This window comes from Rattus rattus, chromosome 15 (assembly GCF_011064425.1).
Source record: "Rattus rattus isolate New Zealand chromosome 15, Rrattus_CSIRO_v1, whole genome shotgun sequence".
Taxonomy (NCBI): Eukaryota; Metazoa; Chordata; class Mammalia; order Rodentia; family Muridae; genus Rattus; species Rattus rattus.
This window is the reverse complement of record NC_046168.1, coordinates 18,403,603-18,423,842: the sequence shown is the minus strand read 5'-3', so window position 1 is coordinate 18,423,842 and position 20,240 is coordinate 18,403,603. Positions and strand designations below refer to the sequence as shown.

Sequence of the window (20,240 nt, the reverse complement as noted above, 5' to 3'; positions counted from 1 at the left end):
GGAGAGAGATGGATCTGGGTTATGTAGGGAGGAGCCTCTAGAGGAAAGGCAGCCCAGCTCTTGGGCTGGAAAGTTCAGGGTATGCCAGGTAGGGACTGAGGGATGCTGGGAGAACCTGGAGGAGCCAGGTGTGCTTTGCTATGTAAAATATGCACCTCAGTCCTTTGTCCCAGGTCTGAAACCACCTCAGTATAGTAAACGTTGAAGAAAAGTGGAGCGAAAACATGTCTTCAAAATAATTGCCCCCCAAATCAGTGCTAACAACCAATGTTTATTCTTTCCTCTCTGAAAAATACCAGAACACTAATGCTAAATACAAAATTAGTTTTATTAAGGTAGTAAAAGTTGTAGGGATTCTTTAACATTGGGACAGTGGAGTATCCCTAAGATAGGACACCGTGTTCCAGTTTACAATTTCATATACCCTCGTTGTTTAACTTCTTACAAGTCTATAGGGTATATCATGGATATTTTGTACTTTGGGCTAATATTCACTTATTAGTGAGTACCATGCATGTCACTTTGAGTCTGGGTTATCTCACTCAGGATGATATTTTTCTAGTTCCATCCATTTGCCTACAAAATCTATAGTGTTTTTGTTTTTAATAGCTGAATAGTACTCCACTGTGTAAATGAACCATGTTTTCTGTATTTATTTTTTGGTTGAGGGACATCTAGGCTGTTTCTAGCTTCCAGCTATTAGAAATAAGGTTTCTATGAACACAGTGGAGCACATGTCCTTGTGGTATGGTGGAGCATCTTTTGGGTAAATGCCCAAAAGCTGTTTAGCTATGTCTTCAGGTAGAACTATTCCCAAGTTTCTGAGGAAGTATAGAATACCCATGATATACCCCAAAGACCATAAGAAGTTAAACAAGAAGGAAGGCTCAAGTGAGGATGCTTTGATTCCTCTAGAAGAGGTAATTAAATTATCATGGGAGGCAGAGAGAGAGAGGGACCTGCCTGTGAGAGGGGAAAGAGGGCAGGATCAGATATGGGGGCAGGAGGAGATAGGAGAGAAGCCCAAAGGGCCAGGAGAATGAATAGAAATATGCAGCTGCAGTTGTGGGGGGAGGAGAGGGAATCCTCTAGAAAGTCCCAGAGACCTGGAATGCAGGAGGGTCCCAGGACTCAATATGGGTGACCTTGGACAAAATGCCCAACAGTGGGGAAATGGAACCAGAAGAGACCACCTTCAGTAGTTAGACAGGGTCCACAGTGAAGGGATGGGGACACCAACACACCTTCAAATTTTTCAACCCAAAATTGTTCCTGTCTAAAAGAAATGCAGCGACAAAAATGGAACAGAGACTGAAGGAATGGCTGGCCAGTGACTGGCCCAACTTGGAATCCATCCCATGGGCGGGCACCAAACCCTGACCCTATTATTGGATGCTATGTTGTGCTTGAAGACAGGAGCCTAGCATGGCTGTCCTCTGAGAGGTTCTACCAGCAGCTGACTAAGATGTATGCAGATACTTACAGACAACCATTAGGTCAGGTACCCCTATGGAAATGTCAGGGGAAGGATTAAAGGACCTAATGAAGGGGACAGCGACCCCATAACAATACCAACAGTGTCAACTAACCTGGATGCCAGGGAGCTCCCAGAAACTAAGCCAAAAACGAAGGAGCACACATGGGCTGGTCTGAGGCCCCTGGCACATACGTAGCAGAAGACTGTCTTGTCTATCCACAGTAGGAGAGGATGCCCCAGAGAAGGGGGATGGGAGGACCCTCTCAGAAGCCAAGGGGAGGGGGAGGAGGTAAAGAACTCTGGAAGTGGGGACTGGAAAGGGAGCAACATTTGGGATTTAAATAAATAAAATGGTTAATTTATAAAAGAATTACATTGAACCCAGTGCCACATTTTCAGAGATCTCTGAAACATGCTGATGAATGAAAGAAAACCTGATGATAAAACATATAAGCATGGCCCAGTTTCATTCTGTATATGTATCTACACACATGTGCGTTTGCATTCGCACACACATGTTTTAGAAGGGGTTTGAATCTTATGCACTAGACTGTAGCACTGGCTTTTGAGACAGGGAGTAGGGTTGCCATTTGAGCAGAGAAATGGAATATAGAAGAGACTTGGGCTAACATAGTATAATTTTATATGTTTGAGCCTTTATAATATAAACATAATTTTTCTTTTCTACTGTTCTAGAACTTCATATATGAATATACAGTATTTATATATTTTCTTCTGTTTCCTTTTCCTCTTACTCCTTCAGCTCCTACCTGTATTTCTGATATCTCCCTCTCAAAGTTGTGTGGTTTTCTGGTTAGTGTTGCCCATGTGTACTTGAATTCAAGGCTAACTACGTGGGCATGAGCAAGCTACCAAGGGGCTCTTCCCTGAAAAAAAAATTCTGATTGCCCCTGAGTAGCCATTGGCTGCCTGTAGCTCTTCAAGTAGGAGTGTGGGCTGTGAACCTCTCCCCAGTCCACGTTAGCACAGCTGTGTGGTTTAATGCAAGTCTTGTGCAGATAGCCATACTGTTGCTAGTTCAGGAATAAGGTGTTCCTGACAAATCCAGAATGTAGGAAATATAAGTAAAATCTACAGTCTTCTATCATGGTGTCAAATGAGACAAATAAACTTCCATCCTTAAATAAATTAATAAAGGTACCATCTGGCAAGAAAAAGTCACCCCCAGTCAGCATTTTACTAAGATAAAAGTTACTTGTGCTTAACAGAAGCATGTTTTTCAGTGCACCAACCATGCAAAAGAATGCAAGGCTAACCTCTGACCACTCAGAGTGAGGCACGAACCCCTTTGTTAGGAATAAAAACCCAGCAGGACTACTGCTGGGTGTGCTTCCTGTGGGATTTAGAGCAGCTTTGCGCCAAAAATACTCTGAGTTGTGCAGATCTTTTCTTAGAACTTCCCCCTCCGGCAGCTTGCATAGCACTGCCTGTCACTCTGAGAGCTAGGCCTTAGGGAGGAGGCTACCAGGTTAGGGGTACCTGTGACAGCAGTGTGCAACATCTTCAGCAGTCTCACCCTTAAGAAATGGCAGGTGGCCTTGAGCAGTGACAATAGCCCGTGTGGATTTGGTAGTCTCTTGAAACCTCTGACCAACAACTGGAAAGGGGCCATTCCTTGCCTGGCAGTGTGAGTTTTGTTGGACAGTTTATGGCCCCTAGAGAAGTCATTATCCCTCTGTGGGCAGGAAATCCAATTAAAGCACTCTCTCATTCATTCTCATTCATTCTCTCTCTCTCTCTCTCTCTCTCTCTCTCTCTCTCTCTCTCTCTCTCTCTCTCTCTCTCCCTACTTAATCTTATCCCCCATCCTTGTATATCCTTTTCCCCACTTGATGATCCCTGTGTCCTGCTATCTGCCCCACCCCACAGCGCTCTTTCTCCCTGCCCCCTCCAGTGGTCCCCTTCTGCTTTTCTTGCTTCCACACTTACTCCAAGTTATAATTCAAATATAAAGATTCTAGGGTAAGACCCATGAATAAGAGAAAATGTACAGTGTTTGTCTTTCTAGGTTACCTTACTCAGGGTAGTATTATCTAGCTCTATTCATTTTCCTGAAGCTTTCATTGTTTCACTTTTCTTTAGGGCCATTGCATATATGTGCCACATTTTTCTTATCCATTTACCAATTTATGGACATCTAGACTGTTTCCATTTTCTAGTTGTTTTGACTATAGGAAAAAATAAGTGTGGCCAAGCAGATATCTCTGCTGTAAAATATGAGTTCTTTGGGCCAAAATGTAGTGTAGCTGAGTCGTGTTGGGAGGGGGGAGTCTATTTTTAGCTTTTTGAGAATTTTCATCACTAATTTCCATAGTGGCTACACTAGGTTGCACTTCCCCTAACAGTAAGAGCTCCCCACTAAAGATGTTCTTTCTGTACCTTTTGGGACAGAATCTCTCTGTGCAGCTGTTATAGCCCTGAGTGACTTGAGACTGACTCACTGTGTAGAGAGGAGGCTGGCCTGAAATGGTAGCAGTTCTCTTACCTCTGCTTTCCAGGTGCTGGGATTACAGGGCTGGGCCATCATGTTCAGACTCTTTATTTTTATTTGAACAACTAAAGTGTTTAAGAAAATAATTAGAAAATGTAATCTGACATCTTGTTCACTGCGTTCTTGACCTGAAGGACATGGTGGCAAGACAAAGCCATATGATTCTTGTCTTCATAGTTTCCAGTCTAATGCAGAGACATGTCCGACAGACTCATATAAATAAAATCCTCTAAGTTATGACCAATGCTATGAAAGGAAAGAGCAGAGGATTATGAACTAAAAGTCAGCCCTGTGGTCTAACCTTAGATAGCAGAGTTAAGGACAGCTTTTCTGAAGGCATTAGTCATCTCTAGCATGAGGAGTAATGGCTGTCCAGGAGAAGAGTGGAAGGTGGCTGATATGCACCTCTTTCTCTTATGCTAGTCTCACAGTAGACAGAAATACTATGTGTGCCTTTTCTTTTAGAAGGAGTCATGGGAAGAATCTGAGGAGGCAATAGCATTCCCATCATTGAAGATGGGTTGTAAAGAGTGAAGTGGGGAAGGAGAAGCCAGAGTCTTACCACATGTACTTATGAAAACTCTTCAAAAAAACAAAGACAATAAAGAAAATACAATGAATTTTGAAGTAATCATCTTATGCAACTCATAGTGGCTTAAAGTTACAAACCCAGAAGGTAGTCCACTGGCTGGAACATTGGGCAGAGCTTCTGTGCTGTAATCTCAAGTGTCATTCCTCCCCCTATAGGACTTCTCTGAAGTGTGGTGGCCATAGTAATTGCTGGTTTTTTTTTGTTTGTTTGTTTCCTAAAAGTCTTTTCTCTTGAGGTCTTTACATTAGGAAAGATGCATCTACATCATGGAGGAAAAGTACTTTACTCAAAGCAAGTTAACTGACTCCAACTGTTAAATACATCCATAGCAATGTGTACATCAGAGCTTGGCCAAACTGGACACCATTTTTCAGTCAAGTTGGCACATAAGGTTGCCCTTGACAGCTGTTCGTACAACAAATACAAAGGAATACAATTGAAGGGGGGTCGACAGAATTGTGTTTTGTGCACAAACTGACTACATGTGGAAAGGGGCAGGAGCGGGAATGAGAAACCCTTGAGGCTGTAGTATATAGATAAAAACCCAAGGTGATTGGGACCCAAGGGTTGAAATAGAATCTATTTAGGGTGTAGCACCAACAAGGCATTCTCAGGTGGTGTCAAGCATGACACTGTAGTTTGGAGCTTCAGTGGTAGAATGGATTAAAATGTGTTGCTTGTTTGCTTGTGTTTATGCACATTTGTTTGTTTTAATGGAAAAAGTTGAAAAGAAAGAGTTTTAGCTATGAGAAAATTGGTAGTTGTGGGGAAACAGTGAAGACTTTTAGGGAAAATTAAGTTTAAAATGCTTTGAGAATAAAGAAAAATTGAGAATTGACACAGAGATACTGAGGTCACCTCAAAGGAAGAAAAGGGACCTCTGAGCACTGAGGAATGTCAACTCTTTGAAGTTAGGGAGAGTAAGTAAAAGGATGGCCCCAAAGCAAGAAGAAATAAATGCATGACTCTCAGGAGTAATATCATGAACCCAGGAACAGAGAGAGAAAAGTATGTCACAGACACAGATATGGTCAGGAAGTCTGAAAGTCTACTGCATTTGTCTGATGGAGGTTATATGGTGGCCTCAGGAAGAACAGTTGAAAAAGAACAGGACTGGGAAGGCCAAGCCATAGCAGCTGCACAGTAAATGAGAACTTGAGCCCTTGCACAGCTGCCTCAAAAGCTTCTCAGGAAAAGCGAGACCTTAGGATGGTTGCTAAAGAAGGGAAATTAATTAAGAGAGTTGTTCTTTTCCATTTGTATTGTGAATGATTTTAAGCACACGAAAGTAGAGGAACCATGACAGACCCATAGGATTTATTCAGGTTCAGCAGTGTTCAGTGTTTGATTCGCTCTAATAACCTCCCATGAACCGCTTTTCTTCAGTGGATATTATTGTTTTGTACCTTGATATAAGGTCTCACTGTATAGCTGGCCTAGAACTTGCTTTATAGAGTAGGCTGGCCTTGAATTCACAGAGGCATGCCTGTCTCTGCTTCCCTAATTGGGACTAAAGGAATGTGGAATCAAGCCCAGCACTAATGATTATTTTTTGGTTTTTCTTTTTCTAAATCAAAGCAAGTATTTATTGAGTAACTGCTATGTGAAATATTGTTCCTCATATTTGGGACACATCAGAGAATTAAACAAGGAGCCCTGCCCTTGTGTAACATATAGTCCAGTGTGTATTACTGCTTCACCTATGTACTACATGTGACCTTGGGCAAGCTACTGCACCAGTATGTCCCTGTCATCAGCTGCCCAATTGTAAAACTAGCAAGCTGAGCTCAGAGGGGACACTGAGCCCAGTGTATGGCAAATGCTGAACAGAACACCACCCAGACAGCAGAGATGGCTGGGATTGATTCTCAGTAATCAATTACAGTGAGAAGGGAAAGCAAGCTGAGCCTCAGTGGCTGCTGTGCTACAGGAAGAACTGCTGCTGCTGCTGCTGCTGCTGCTGCTGCTGCTGCTGCTGCTGCTGCTGCTGCTGCTGCTGCTGCTGCTGGGTGATGACAGGTCCTTGGGCCCCTCTGAAGTTGCCAATGCCATCTCCTTTACATTCTCCTTGACTGTTTCAACATGTGTTTTTGGAAGGGACCTCCCCTGGCCAGGCTAACAGATAGCTTGGCCAAAATGGACTCATCTCCTTAGCCTTGGTTACATTGCTTTGACCCTGGCAAGACCAAATTCTGGAACAGTGGTGGTGGTTTGAATATGCTTAGTCTGGGGAATGGTACTATTAGGAGATGTAGCCTTGTTGGAGTAGGTGTGGCCTTGTTGGAGGAAGTGTGTCACTGTGGTGGTAGGCTTTGAGTCCCACCTCCTAGCTGCCTGGAAGTTAGTCTTCTCCTGTTGGCCTTTAGAACAAATCATAGAACTCTCAGCTCCTCCAACACCATGCCTGCCTGGATGCTGCCATGCTTTCCACCATGATGATAATGGACTGAACCTCAGATCCTATAAGCTGGCTCCAATTACATGTCCTTTATAAGACTTGCCTTAGCCATGGTGTCTCTTCACAGCAATAGAAACCCTAACTAAGACGAGCTGTTCTGGAGACCAGGTTCCCCAGTAGATTTTGGACTAGCTGCTTCTATCAGAGTTCATACTGTAAACACGTCATTCTTCCACCACCGTTAGCTGGGCATGGTTGCTGTTCTAGATGAAGATGATCATGATCTGATCCTGTGGGTCCACAGTAGAGTCCTGAGTGAGCAATGACAGCAGGAAACAGTAGCTCTGCCCAGTGTGACATTCTGTCGGTCTTGGTCAGGAGTCTCCAGGACAGAAGCCTCTTGTCATGGGCCACTTCCAAGTGTATTGTCTTCATTTCACTTTCACATGTTTTATGTAGTGATTCTGGTGCCATTGCCAGAAGGCAGCAAACGTTTGGCCCTAGGAACTTCAGAGCATATTCCAGTCTAGGAACTAGTTCACCATAGTCCATCTAGGTAAGCCCCTGAGCAGCTTCAGGCCATAGAACCCAGGGTAGCATCCAACCTGGCACACCTGGGCCAGGCTCACAATTCAGTCACTACTGCCCCATTCCCAGGTCACTACCACTACCACAAGAGTCTATAGGACTTCTATGAATATTTTAAAACAAATCTAGACATCATGTCATTTTGCCAATTAATACTTCTGTATATTCTGACAATTTAGATTTTTAAAACAAAACTATATCATTATCCTGACAAAATACTAATCCCTTAACTAATAATCCTGCAGTGTTCTATTTTGTATTAGTTCAAAAGTACATAGTTACCATTGATCTTTGAATTACCATTCAAATACAATGTGTTAGTCAGTGCTCTATTGCTGTGAAGAGACACCATGACCATGGCAACTCTTAGAAAGAAAGCATTTAATTGGGGCTTGCCTACAGTTTAAGAGGTTTAGACCATTATCCTCATGGAGGAGAGCATGCCAGTACACAGACAGGCCTTGGAGCTGAGAGTTCTACACTGGGATCCACAGACAGCAGGAAGAGAGAGTGCGAGACACTGGGCCTGGCTTGAGCATTTGAAAACCCCAAAGCTCACACCAGGGACACACCTCTTCCAACAAGGCCACATCTACTGCAACAAGGTCACAAGTCCTAATCCCTGTCAAGTAACACCACTCACTAATGACCAAGTAGTCAAATATCTGAGCCTGTGGAAAACATTCTTTATTCAAACTACCACATATATCATGTAGCTAAAATTTTTAAGCAAAAATCTGTTAGAGTTTTCTTCCTTTTTATTTGTCTAAGTAACCGAGTCATTTGTCATAAAATTTTACACATTCTGGTTCTTCGATGACCATATGCTTGAAGCTTCTTTTGTCTCTTTCTGAACTACATATTCCATGTAAATTGACAGGTACATCTGGAGGTTTGGTTAAGTTGAAGTTTTTCATAGCAAGAATTTTTCATATGCCATGCTAACTATGTACTACTGTAGTTACATATCAGGAAAGAAATAGGTGCTAGTGATTTTAAGATGGGTCAGTAGCCATAAATAATGTCATCCAGATCTATTATAAAGGTCCCCATCAATCTTTCACTTGGTCATGGTAGCCATTGATGGTTATTGCCTAGAGCCAGGATTACAGAATGATGGTTTGCTCTTCACTGTTTCCTTGGCATTTGTGAATCTTAGGAGAGAAGGTTTCCAAATGTTGGAAGATATTGACAAGTCCATGCTTGGACACTGAATCTGTTGAGAGGAGAGACAGAGAAGACAGACAAATGACAAAGTGTAAATGCACAGGGCTTTTCTATGCCAGCCCTTGCTCTGAAATAATAATGAGACCTGGGATTTTTATTAATAAGCTTATTACACTATAGCTGGGCAGATACTGAGCTGTCCTAAAGCACCTATGCTTGCCTGGCCTGTTTCCCTGCCACTTCCCAGCCAAGTGGCATTGCCTGCCATCTTAGTCTTGCCCTGACTGCTCTTGCTTCATTGGTTTCTTCAACTCTTTCCTGGCAACCTCCCTCTTCCTTCCTCCCTCCTCTCTCCCTCCTCCTCTCTCCCTCCTCCTCTCTCCCTCCTCTTCCTCCCTCCTTCTTCCTCTCTCCTCCCTCATCTTGGGATGCCCCCACACTGGGATTAGATGTCTGGCCTCGACTCTCCTCTCTTGCCAAACTATTGGCTAATCAGCTCTTTAGTAACCAATCAGAGGTGATGGAAAACAATTTTTATACAATATTGAGAACAGGAGATGCTTGATAATCCATCTACACTGCAACCAGATCTCTGGGCACAATTCTGATGCTGTGTAATCACAGAGCACAAAACCATCCCCCAACATAGGGGTCTTTGGGTCTTCAGGGTGTTGAGGTTCAAAGAAGATGGGAAGGATCAGAACTTCTCCACTGTAACAGGAGAGATAAGAGGGTGCAGGTCACAAAAGTTGCTGGTTTAGCTGTCTGAAGAGCTACAAGGTTCCCTGTGCCTTATATTCTTCAATAAAATGTGCAGCAAGGTTACTGAGTAGGGAGAGTAAGGGAAGAAGTTAAGAAGCACTAGTTTGGATTCTTCTTTATTTAATGAGAGTACTTTAAAAATAATTCTAAAAATTCCTGTAATTCTTGCATTGGAACCTCTACAAATTTTCTGTTTGTTTTCTACTCTTTGAAAGGGATTTCAGCCTCATAATCTCTTTGTTGGAAAGAAAAATCAAGAACTTTTCAACTTTTAACTTTTTGCATCATGCTTTCTTTCCTTTTCTGAAAGCTAATGTCATCGATTTCTAAATGGAAGCATTGTGTTTCCCCTTTGGGGTGGTGGGTCATTGCCTTTCTGCTGCCCTTCCCATTCCTGTGCTGTGGAAACCCCCTGACAGATCAACTGGGTGGCCTATTTCTGCTTGTTTATCTTACAAGCATGTGTAAATATATAGCAGTGTTAGGGATAGGGCTAGTGTGTGTTATACACTGGTGCCTCTGTTAGTTAAAACTTGCTGTTCACTTGGATCGCATTCATAACCTGAAAACTTGACTATTTGCCACTGAGAGCTCTTTCATTCAACAAATACTGTATTTGTCCTTTCTCTCCTTGGGCAACTGGAAGTATGGGTTGTCATTATATGATTAGCAAGCATATTTTAATTATAACATTAATTTTGGTATTCTGAGAAATCTGTTAGGTTTTGGCACTCCAGAATACAATCCTAAATCAGTTTTCAAAAGTTTCAAAAGTAACAGTCAGCAAAACAATGAACACTTGCAGACAATGGTAAATGTCTCCAGTGGCAAAACCTAATACCACAAGAAAGATCTTTCCTCAAGGCTTAAATCATTTTTAATTCAAATAAAGAATTATCAAGAGCATCTGTTTCTAAGCAAGGTAGAGTAACAGGGACTAGATAGAGTGTCTTCTCACGTGATGGAACTAACACCAGGAGACATAACCATTGTCAGATACCATGTGTTAGCCTACAGGCAGTTCCACTAGGCTCCTCCCAGGGACCTAGCAACAGCTTAAGTCATTATCTGCCTCCAGGTACAGATGGGCTAGCCCATGCCAGGTGTCCCCCTGATCTTTAGACCAAATCTATGCAACTGATATGGTATAAAGGAAGTTTGTTTGGGGAAAGGGATTGGAGTGAGGACCTGAAGAAGGAGTAAAGGCAGACAGACAGAAACAGAGCCATGAGATCAGAGAAGCGGGGGTGGGGGGGTGGGGGGGGAGGAGAGGTAAGGAGGAGAAGAGAAGAGAGAGAGAAGAGAAGAGAAGAGAGGAGAGGAGAGGAGAGGAGAGGAGAGAAGAGAAGAGAAGAGAAGAGAAGAGAAGAGAAGAGAAGAGAAGAGAAGAGAAGAGAAGAGAAGAGAAGAGAAGAGAAGAGAAGAGAAGAGAAGAGAAGAGGAGGAGAGAACTGGGGTGGTGAGGCAGTCCTTTTATATGCTGCCTGCCTGCAAGTGGCAATTATTGTAAGCTGTTGCTAGGTCCCTGGGAGGAGCCTAGCAAAATCACTTGTAAACTAACACTGTGTATCAGAGCACAGAACAGTGCTCTAGAAGAAAAACAAGGTTAACCCTACAATTATATTTCAAGTCCACAGCTCAGGAACCTCAGTGGAGCCAAACAAATTCTCTGATTTAAATCTGAGGAGAGCTAGATGGCTAATGTTCAGAGAGTAGCATACAGAATAGGAGAAAGTTTTGTTTTATTTTGCGTTATGGTGTATTGCAGTGCAGTTTGGTGCAGTGCAGGGTGGTATGATATAGTATGCTTAAAGCAAGGGCACTTTGAGTATCTGAAGCTGAGGGAGCACTTCTTGCTGACATCCTGCATTATCCTCACCTAATCTTTTACTAATTGGGAATGTTACCTTTGTTATTGGTGTTGATAATGAGTTCAATGTTTCTTGTTTTAATTGTCTTTTATCCAATTGTTTCTGTACTGTATGATGGTCAATCTGTAATGGTAGTACATAAACAATTTTATTATGATTCCTGTAAATTGTCTAAACCTGTGTATTCTGAAAAGGCTTGCAAATGTTGGAAGAATTAGAACATGTTCTGGAACAAACATATGGTCGGGCAGGTCATTGTCAGTGTTGTTACTCTCATAACTCTTATAGCCAGTGCTACTACTTCTGCATCAGCTTTAGCACAAGAGGTACAAACAGCTAGTTTTGTTAATCATCTTGCTGAAAATATAACCAATGCCTTGAGCATATAAGAGCATTTGGATAGATGGTTAGAACAAAGAATTGATGCATTATATGATATAGTGCAGATCATGGGAGATGAAGCACAAGGAGTGAAAGTCAGAAGACATTTGGAATGTCATTCTCGATACCTATGGATTTGTAGAACTCCAAAAATGCATAATGAGCATCAGCATAATTGGGCCAAAGTAAAAAGGCACCTTCAAGGTATACAGCATAATACTAACCCTTATTAGTGTGCATAAGGTGGTTGTAAGTTTAAGAAATACAAAGCCTTTGTGTTTTGATGCTGCTAGCATTGCAAATGATATTTTGAAAAACTGCAGGCCATTTTCCTTTCATGGTCCTCGTCACTTCTCTCCTATTGGGCACAGCAGGATTTGGCTTTATGATCCTTTGTATGGCATGTCTATTACCTGTTCTGAGAGGAATCAGAACTGTTACAGATGTAAAAGCAGAGTTGTGTAAGTTTGAGCTCCAATGTCTTCCCTAGCAGAAGTTAGTAGTCAGTGATGGGTATGATCGTCCTGAAAACCTCTCAATGGGCAAGGGCTGTGTTTTCAGATGGCTACCTAAGACATGCCCAACTTCCTTCTCTGTGACTGATGGAGTTCCTTTTACTGATAAAAAAAAAAAAAAGACAGTAAGATTCTCTCAGAGGTGGATCAACCTAAGACAGGGCATGAATGGTAGGATTCATGTACCGATGATGGGTAAGGTCTATACCTCTTGAGGGGATGCCTAAGACAGGCACAGTCTTTCTGAGCCAACAGCTGAGACACCTTTGGCTTGTATAGGTAAAAAAAGGAGGACATGTGGGGAGCACATCTGGACTTAAGTTTGACTGACTTCTTGCTTGTGATTAATCATGAATGAGTCTGCTGATACCTTTTTTTTTTTTTTAATTAAGATGTGTGTTTTATCCTTCCAAGTTCCTCCATTTATGCTTATATCCTTGAGAGACTAAGCCTGAAGGAATGGCCTTAGTCAAACAAAGATACTATGTACCATAAACTCACCTTGTAAGCATTTGTGGTCAGTCTATCTTCTTGGAATTGGTGAAGCTTTGTGTTGCTTGCCTTTAAAAGGCACTAAGAAAATAACTTTATTGCTGGCATGGTATTGACCAGCAGCCCTCCCATATCTGTCTCTTTCTGCCTTTCATATAATCCTCCTCACTCCCGCAGTCATGGTTCCCATGTTGAGTGACTGTCTGGCTCCAGCAGGAGCATCAGTGATCAGAGAGAAAATTATTTATGATGCTTTTCTTTCAGCCTTTATGGCATGACTGATGTTAGAGTTGGAGACAGTGACAATGACTAAAGGCTGGTCAACTCTGTAGATAACTTGTGTGGAACAGCCAGACACAAGAAAATTTTCAAAACAGTTGAGATAACACTAATTCAGTACAACCTGTAGTGGAGTCTGATGAGCTACAACTGATAGTATTTATGTTGAAGAAGAGAAATTTACAGATCTTGTGAAAATGCAAGGCATTTAATTCATGGTTACTCATTGTGCTGTTGAGAAGCAGCTACTGTAAGGGGAAACATTTGTTTTCTGTGTGTTATTGAATCAACAGTGCTGGTGGTGAATTTCCTTTTTTTTTCACAGATTTTAACATCATCAATCTATGAATTTTTCTCAAAAGTAAAGGATAAATAACCCTGACCTGTGACAGTAGTTCAGAGGCTTAGCAATGCTAATGTTTTTTTTGATTTTCACTTGTTTGTTTGCTTGGTTTGTCATAATTTTTGTATAAATTCAGAACTGACATTTGATTTTCCTTTGATAACTATTATAGAACATTGAATAGTTTTGAGATTAGTATTTGCTAAAGGTCTGTAGTGGTTCTTAATAAATTCAACCCAAAACTGTAAGGGAAAGAAGTATGTGCATGTAAAGTGCCCTGTGGTGTTATTTTCCAATGACAGTGTATCACATATTATTGAAGGAGACAGAAAATATGTGTATACATATAAAGGTAATATAGCAACTCATATACATCATATTTCATTGAGTAACTTAAGTAAAATAAAATATAAAACAAAATGTTTAAGCTATGATAATTGTTTTGGAAGACAAGCTTTGAGGAGCTGATACTTAAATAAAAACAACCATGGACAGAGAGAGCCAGAAAGATGTGGAAGACCCTCTTAAATCGAGACACAACTCATGCAGGCTCAGATAAGGATCAGGGATAATGGGTTTTCTAAGATTTATTTCTATAATTTTTAATGTATATGTGTTTATGCATGTGGAGATATGCAGATAAATGAAGGTGCCTGCAGAGGCCTGAAGCACTGGGTTCCTCTGGAGTTGGAATCACAGGGGGTTGTGAGCTGCTCCACATGGTGCCTGGAACTGAATTCAAGTCTACTGTAAGAGCAGTATGTCTCCTAACAGCTGGGCCATCTCTCTGGCCTAGAAAGAATAGCAAATTTTATTTTTATTTTATTTATTTGTTTGCTTGTTTATTTATTTATTTTTAGTCTATACAACTAGATTGATGGAAAGAAGTAGGTTTATAGAAAAAAATGTCAAGTTCTATTTTGGATATTTTGAAATTCTTATTGCACATCTGAATAAAAGTATCAGTTATCAGTTGGCTGTATGAATCTGGAACTTAAGACCATTGTTGTTTACCTGCCTTTGGCTAACCATAAGAATAGAGAAATCACCTAAGAGATGGCAGCTAAGGATTAAATCCTGACAGGATTGGTAATATAAATGAAAGTAAGAGAATTTTAATTGAATCGCAAAGCATCAGAAAGGGGAAAGCAATCTCTGTCATCATGGTAATTCATCTTAACAGCCTGTAGAGAGGTTTTTCTTGTTTGGGGCAATGAATGGAAGAGATGCTTTTCATCAGGGCATCCTTGAAATAGTGCTTGTCTTCATGGGCAACCAAGGGAGAGAGGTTTCTTATTGGGGCAGTCTGTGGGGAGGGGTTGCTCATCCAGAGCAGCCTATGGAATGAACCCAGAAATAATTTGTCTTCACATTATTCCAGCACATCCTGTCAGACTGGCTCTAAAATTGACAGTGTGGAGCCAAGTCAAATCAGCGTAGGCTGTGTCCTCTCTGAAGTTTTGTGCCTGCATCTTGTTAGATCAGGAGCAAGCAAATGGAAAGTAAGGCTCTAGCTATATCTAGCTTTATAGGAATAGAATTAGTTCCACACCAGCACAGATCGAGATGGGACTGGCAGAGCAGACAACAAGCTTTCTGCTCAAAACTCTGCTATAATGAAGCTCGTAAAGTCAGCTATGTACCTAGAAAAGTCTGTAGCACTGGCTCTCTGCCATTCAGAAGCAAAGGAATTCATGTCTATAGCTGAAACACAGACAAACCAATATGTTTCAAGGGGTGATATTTTGTAAATCTGGGTAAGGATCTGTAATATTATTCAGCTACCAAACAGCCATAGGCCAAGCTAACCAACTTTATAGTCTCTACCATATTATTTCACCATACTGAACCACATTCACATAATGTGGGCTGATAATGACACTGTTCTTTTCTGGTACTTATGATATCACATAGGAAGTATAGTGGTTTGAATACATATGTCCCCTATAGGCTCATGTTTGAATGCATGGCCAATAGGGGGTGGCACTATTAGGAGGTGTGGCCTTATTGGAATAGGTATGGACTTGTTAGATGAAGAATATCACTGTTGGAGCAGGCTTTGAGATCTTATATATGCTCAAGTCATGCCCAGTGTGACAGTCCCCTTTTGAAGTCTACAGATCAGGATGTAGAACTCTCAGGTCTTTCTCCATCATTATATCTGCCTGGATGCTGCATGCTTCCTATCATAGTGGCAATGGACTAAGCCTCTGAAGCTGTAAGCCAGCTCTGATTAAATTATTTCCTTTATAAGAGTTGCCTTGGTCATGATGTCTCTTCATAAACCCAAACTAAGACAGGAATTAATTTGTATTTTGCTTAACAGCAGATCCATAAAAGTGGGTATCCACACATTAGATTAATGTAAATTCATAAATTAGATTAATTGATTGAAGAAAGAGTTACAGCTACTAATGGCTAGCCTAGTTACAACAAACTAATACGTAGTTGAGGTGCCAGTCTTTCTCTTTTGCCATCTTTGCCTTATTAATAATTTTTTAATGTGCTGTCACTATGTAGACTAGGCTGGCCTGGAACTCACTGTGTCGACCAGACTGGCCTCAAACTTACCTGCCTTTGTGCCCTCCTTCCCCCATTGCTAGGATTAAAGACATGTCACCACTATTGTATATATTAATCTGGATAGAAAAACTGAAGATATTACTCTAGAAAGTCAAAGGGCCTTGGTTCAAACCCTTGGCTCATCTTTATGACCTCAGTTTCCTCACTTATAAAATCAAAGGATTAGTCCAAATATGTCAAAGACCCATTTTTTCAGTAGGTAACCATTTTGAGTGTTTCTCTTCTTAGAGGTATGGTCTATTCCTATCAAGGAGATGTGCTATGTAATATCTGAGCTATAAAGAACATCAGTAGAATTCTTCAGCCTATCTGTTCTGCTACAGAGAAGCTTGTGCACTGCAGATAATGAAGCCACTGTCTACCTCAATGTGGTTGGGTATTTGTGATATTACTATTATCAGAACTGTTCTTCCTATTTTACAGTCTCTGTGCACTTAGAAAGTTGGAAAGGACAGCTGGGTCAGCAGAAGAATAAAGCTTTCCGACAGTAACAGGAGCCTTGTGCTCAAACCCTTTCTTGGGCTTTTCTCCCTAAATATTCCCTGTGGTGGGCTCTGTGGTCAAGCTCTTGCCCGGTACCTCTGAGGGGCTTTGGGTCCTAGTGTCCTAATGTTCTAATCCTGTTTTCTCTGGCTGCTTTACAGGTATGAGACATCTCTGTTGGATTTGGTTCAGTCTCTGAGCCCAAATTCTGCTCCTAAATCTCAGCCCCATTCCTCCAGAGCAACAGGGACATGGAGTACTCTCCGACCCACCCCTAAGACATCTACCTGGAAGAAAGTGGGGACACGTAAGAGCCCTGAGGACCTGGAGGAGAATCAGATTCTGGAAGACATATTTTTCATATGACTCTGAAGCACATGCTACAGAATTTCCACAGGAAATATTTGAGTTTCTTTCCATATTGGTGTAGGATGTTAAACTGAAAAGAAGCCGTGTCTCTCCTTTCGTGAGACCTCTTGCTGGCATCCTTTTATGGTATTGAATATAGAAAGCATTCTAATAAATCAGGGTGGTTTTTGTCAGACCAGTTTAGCAGAAACAGAATAAAGGAGGTCACTTAGAGGTAGGATCTTTTCTATATCAAACAGAAATTAGAAATTGTGGATACTGTCTGCATAGTAAAACCCATGAATGTCTAGTGTCATTTTAAGAGTGTTTTCAATTTACTACTGCAAAAAGTTGACTCTTTACAGATGGAAAACGTTCCCATTAACAGATCCCTTAAATATGAAAGTAGCCACTTCAGAAAGGCTCTTCTCTCCTCACCAATGCTAAGTGTGACTCTTCATTCCGACGTTGAAGTTGGTGACCCTAATATCTTCTCACATGGGACCAATACTTGTGGGTCATAGTGGTCATCAACCGAGTCATTGCCACCCCTTAAACCAAAAGGCTGAATGACTTAGAGGGAAGTTTGCAACCAGACAGTGGCATTAGACCACATGAGGGCATGGCCGCCTGGGGAAATTTACCAGTGTCCAGGCAGCCACCTCTCCAGTGTTCCGTGATGGGTGTTTCTTGTCGACTTCAATGTTGTAAACTTTACCTGTGGTTGTGTCTGAGGAAGACAGCACTAGAGGAAGAGTGGTGTCAAGTGGCTGCAGGCTGGCAGGTTCCTTGTGCCCCACCTCACGCCATAGGACGAGTGTCCTACTCTGAGCACCGTGGATGCAGAGTCTGAGAACGCTCTGCTGATTACCCTTCTGCCCAGATCTAAATCCTTTCTCCTCAGGCTGAGCTCAGTGCTGTTGGTTCTACTCAGGCTCCCCTCCCAAGCTCATGCTCTTCCTCTGAGGCAGCTGCAAGGGCAAGACTAATTACCCTTTGGAAATTTAAAGCTCATTGCAGATTCCAATTTTCTTTTCAAATTCAGCCTGAGAGTAACTAGAACAGGCTTGTTCCACTTCAAAACACCTTTAGGATATGCCTTTGGAGGGGCAGAAATAGCCATATTCTCAGTTGGGTTTCCAGAAACATCTTTTCTCTATCTTGTGTCAAAGACAGCTTAACTATACCTATTTCTTTACACCTGCTATAACCATAGTCACCGTTCTGAGCATCAGTAGTCTTACTACTCCTGTACATCTCCAGAAGGAAAGGAAAGAGAATCTGATCTCTTTAAGAAGCTTATTTACAGGTAGAAGAGTTGTAAAAGGCCTAAAAATGAAAGCTTTTGTGCAGTGACATGCCAGTGAATAGAATTTAATTGCTTCTTCACTAGCATGGGAAGTTTGGAAGAGAAAAAAAGTGTACACTTTTTATACTTCACAGATCTGCCATGGGTTACCTTCTTGTCATGCATTCACACACACACACACACACACACACGGAGATATATATATATATATATATATATATATATATATATATATATCCTAGTGACTTTGTTATTAGCCGAATGGTATATGTTAACATTTTAATCTGTATTAAATTTCCTTTGAGATATATGTGTTGTTGTAGAGAACTGGGGCTTGAGCTAATTGTGGCCCATCCCACAGAAGAATGGGAAGAAAGTAGGAGCCATGTGCCTCCCCGGATAGTGCTCTCTTCAGTGGTTGGTTGGGACTTGCTTGGCCAGCTCCTAGATGTTTTCTCAAAGCAAAACTGCACTCAATGATAAAAATTTGGTTTAACAAGATTCACCAAGGTCACCAGATAGCAAGGAGCAATTAAAACCCAGAGGTGAAGATGGGGGAAGGGGGGTCATTGTTCTTTTCTTTACTTCTCTTTCCTATTTTGAGTAAATATCAAAACCATCAAGACCATTTTCTACAGTCCAGTTATTATTTATCAGACACATGGATTGGTAAGGACAGGAGAGCAGTGGGAAGAAGGGATTAAAGGAAACAGGCCTACATCCCTTTGCAGCCCTGGTACAATTCCTTATTGCATGCAGTTCTCTCATAAGGGAGAAGAGGACCAGAAGAGAGAACTGGAGATGGTGGAACTGGAGATGGTGGGCTATGGGACCCTTCCACTGCTCCTTCCTCAGTGCCTTGTCTGCAGTGTTTAATGTTTTCTTCCAAATTTAAGATTTCTAACTCCCATACTTGGAAATACAAAGCACTCCCCAGGGCTTACAGGTCAAGGGCACAGGCCCTAGAGAGGCACATCAGGGCTCTCTGTCTCCAGCCCCATGTCCCTCTGCTGCATCAGCTGCCTCCATTACCCTCTCCTTTGCTCCCCATTACAGCTCACCACTGTTAGACACATCCCAATGGCACACTTCTCTTTCCAGGTCCTTCTGGGTGAACAACTTAAGACTAAGTTGTTACCTCTCTGTGAAATTTTCCTTATGTTCCTGGCACTGTTACTGCTGACTCCAGTAAGATGTGCAGATATGTCCAAGCCATAAGCCATAAGCCGTGATGTATGGTCAAGGAGAGCTGTGAATGTGGCCCAACACAGAATTGTAAACGTAAGACATTTTGAGTAGTGTGGTTATTTTTGTTTTTCACTTTTGTGTGTGTGACTTGATTGTGCAGCTCTCAAACATGAACATTGTATATAATAAATCATGTCATCATGTTGCTGTGTCAAAGGCTGGCCATGCAACAAGTCCAAGCCTCTGTGGTGGCCCTCCTCGTCATGCGACATTGTACTGGGTACTGTTTGCCTTTCTTGTTAGAGTTCCAGGTGTCCAGACTAACATATGCTATGTCGGAGAAGCCAAGTTCACCATGTGTAACATACAGACATGCAGGTGACTTACTGATACCTTCAGATAATGGTAATTCTACCTGCAGTTTTAGGCCTGATCTGCTGACCTAGCCCTAAAAGCCTAGACCAGAGAAAAGCTAGAATGAGGAGGTCAAAGTTCCCAAGAATGTGAAGCTGACAGTTGGGGGCACTGAGACCCATCTCCTTAGAACATGGGGCAACCAACAGACCCAAAGGCAGGGAGCAGAGTCAGTGTAGAACAGTGCAGAGGTGGTTGACCAGAAGTCTCATTCCAGAGCTCACACCCCTCTGCCCTCTGTGGTCTGACACAAACATTGCCCACAGTGACTCCCACCCAGAAGCTCCCTCTTTCTCTTCCCCAGATGCTGCCCCACACTCTCCTGCACACTCTTTCCAGCTCTAGGTCCTAAGGTGGCCAGGAGGCTGCTGAGATGAGGGAGACCATGCTGTATCCCAGGGAAATGGGGTGAGCCCTTAGTTTTCAAACCTCCTCTGAGATTTTAACTTGTTGGATTTATGTAGCATTGGAAAATGATAAACTGTATGAATTTTCTGTATTTTCCATGGACAGTTATTTATGGAGGGGCGTTTTTAAC

At 41.9% G+C, this 20,240-nt stretch overlaps 1 protein-coding gene across 2 annotated transcripts in view; it reads left to right on the top strand.

Annotated features, from left to right (window-relative positions):
- Kiaa1328 (KIAA1328 ortholog) overlaps window positions 1-18,203 on the top strand; it is a 287,235-nt gene extending 269,032 nt beyond the window's left edge. For both annotated transcript variants that reach the window (XM_032885880.1, XM_032885881.1), the window contains one exon: window positions 16,605-18,203. In XM_032885880.1, the coding sequence (XP_032741771.1) occupies window positions 16,605-16,809 (205 nt within the window). In that variant the 3' untranslated portion in view covers window positions 16,810-18,203. The remainder of the gene's footprint in view (window positions 1-16,604) is intronic.
- Window positions 18,204-20,240: the final 2,037 nt, after the last annotated feature.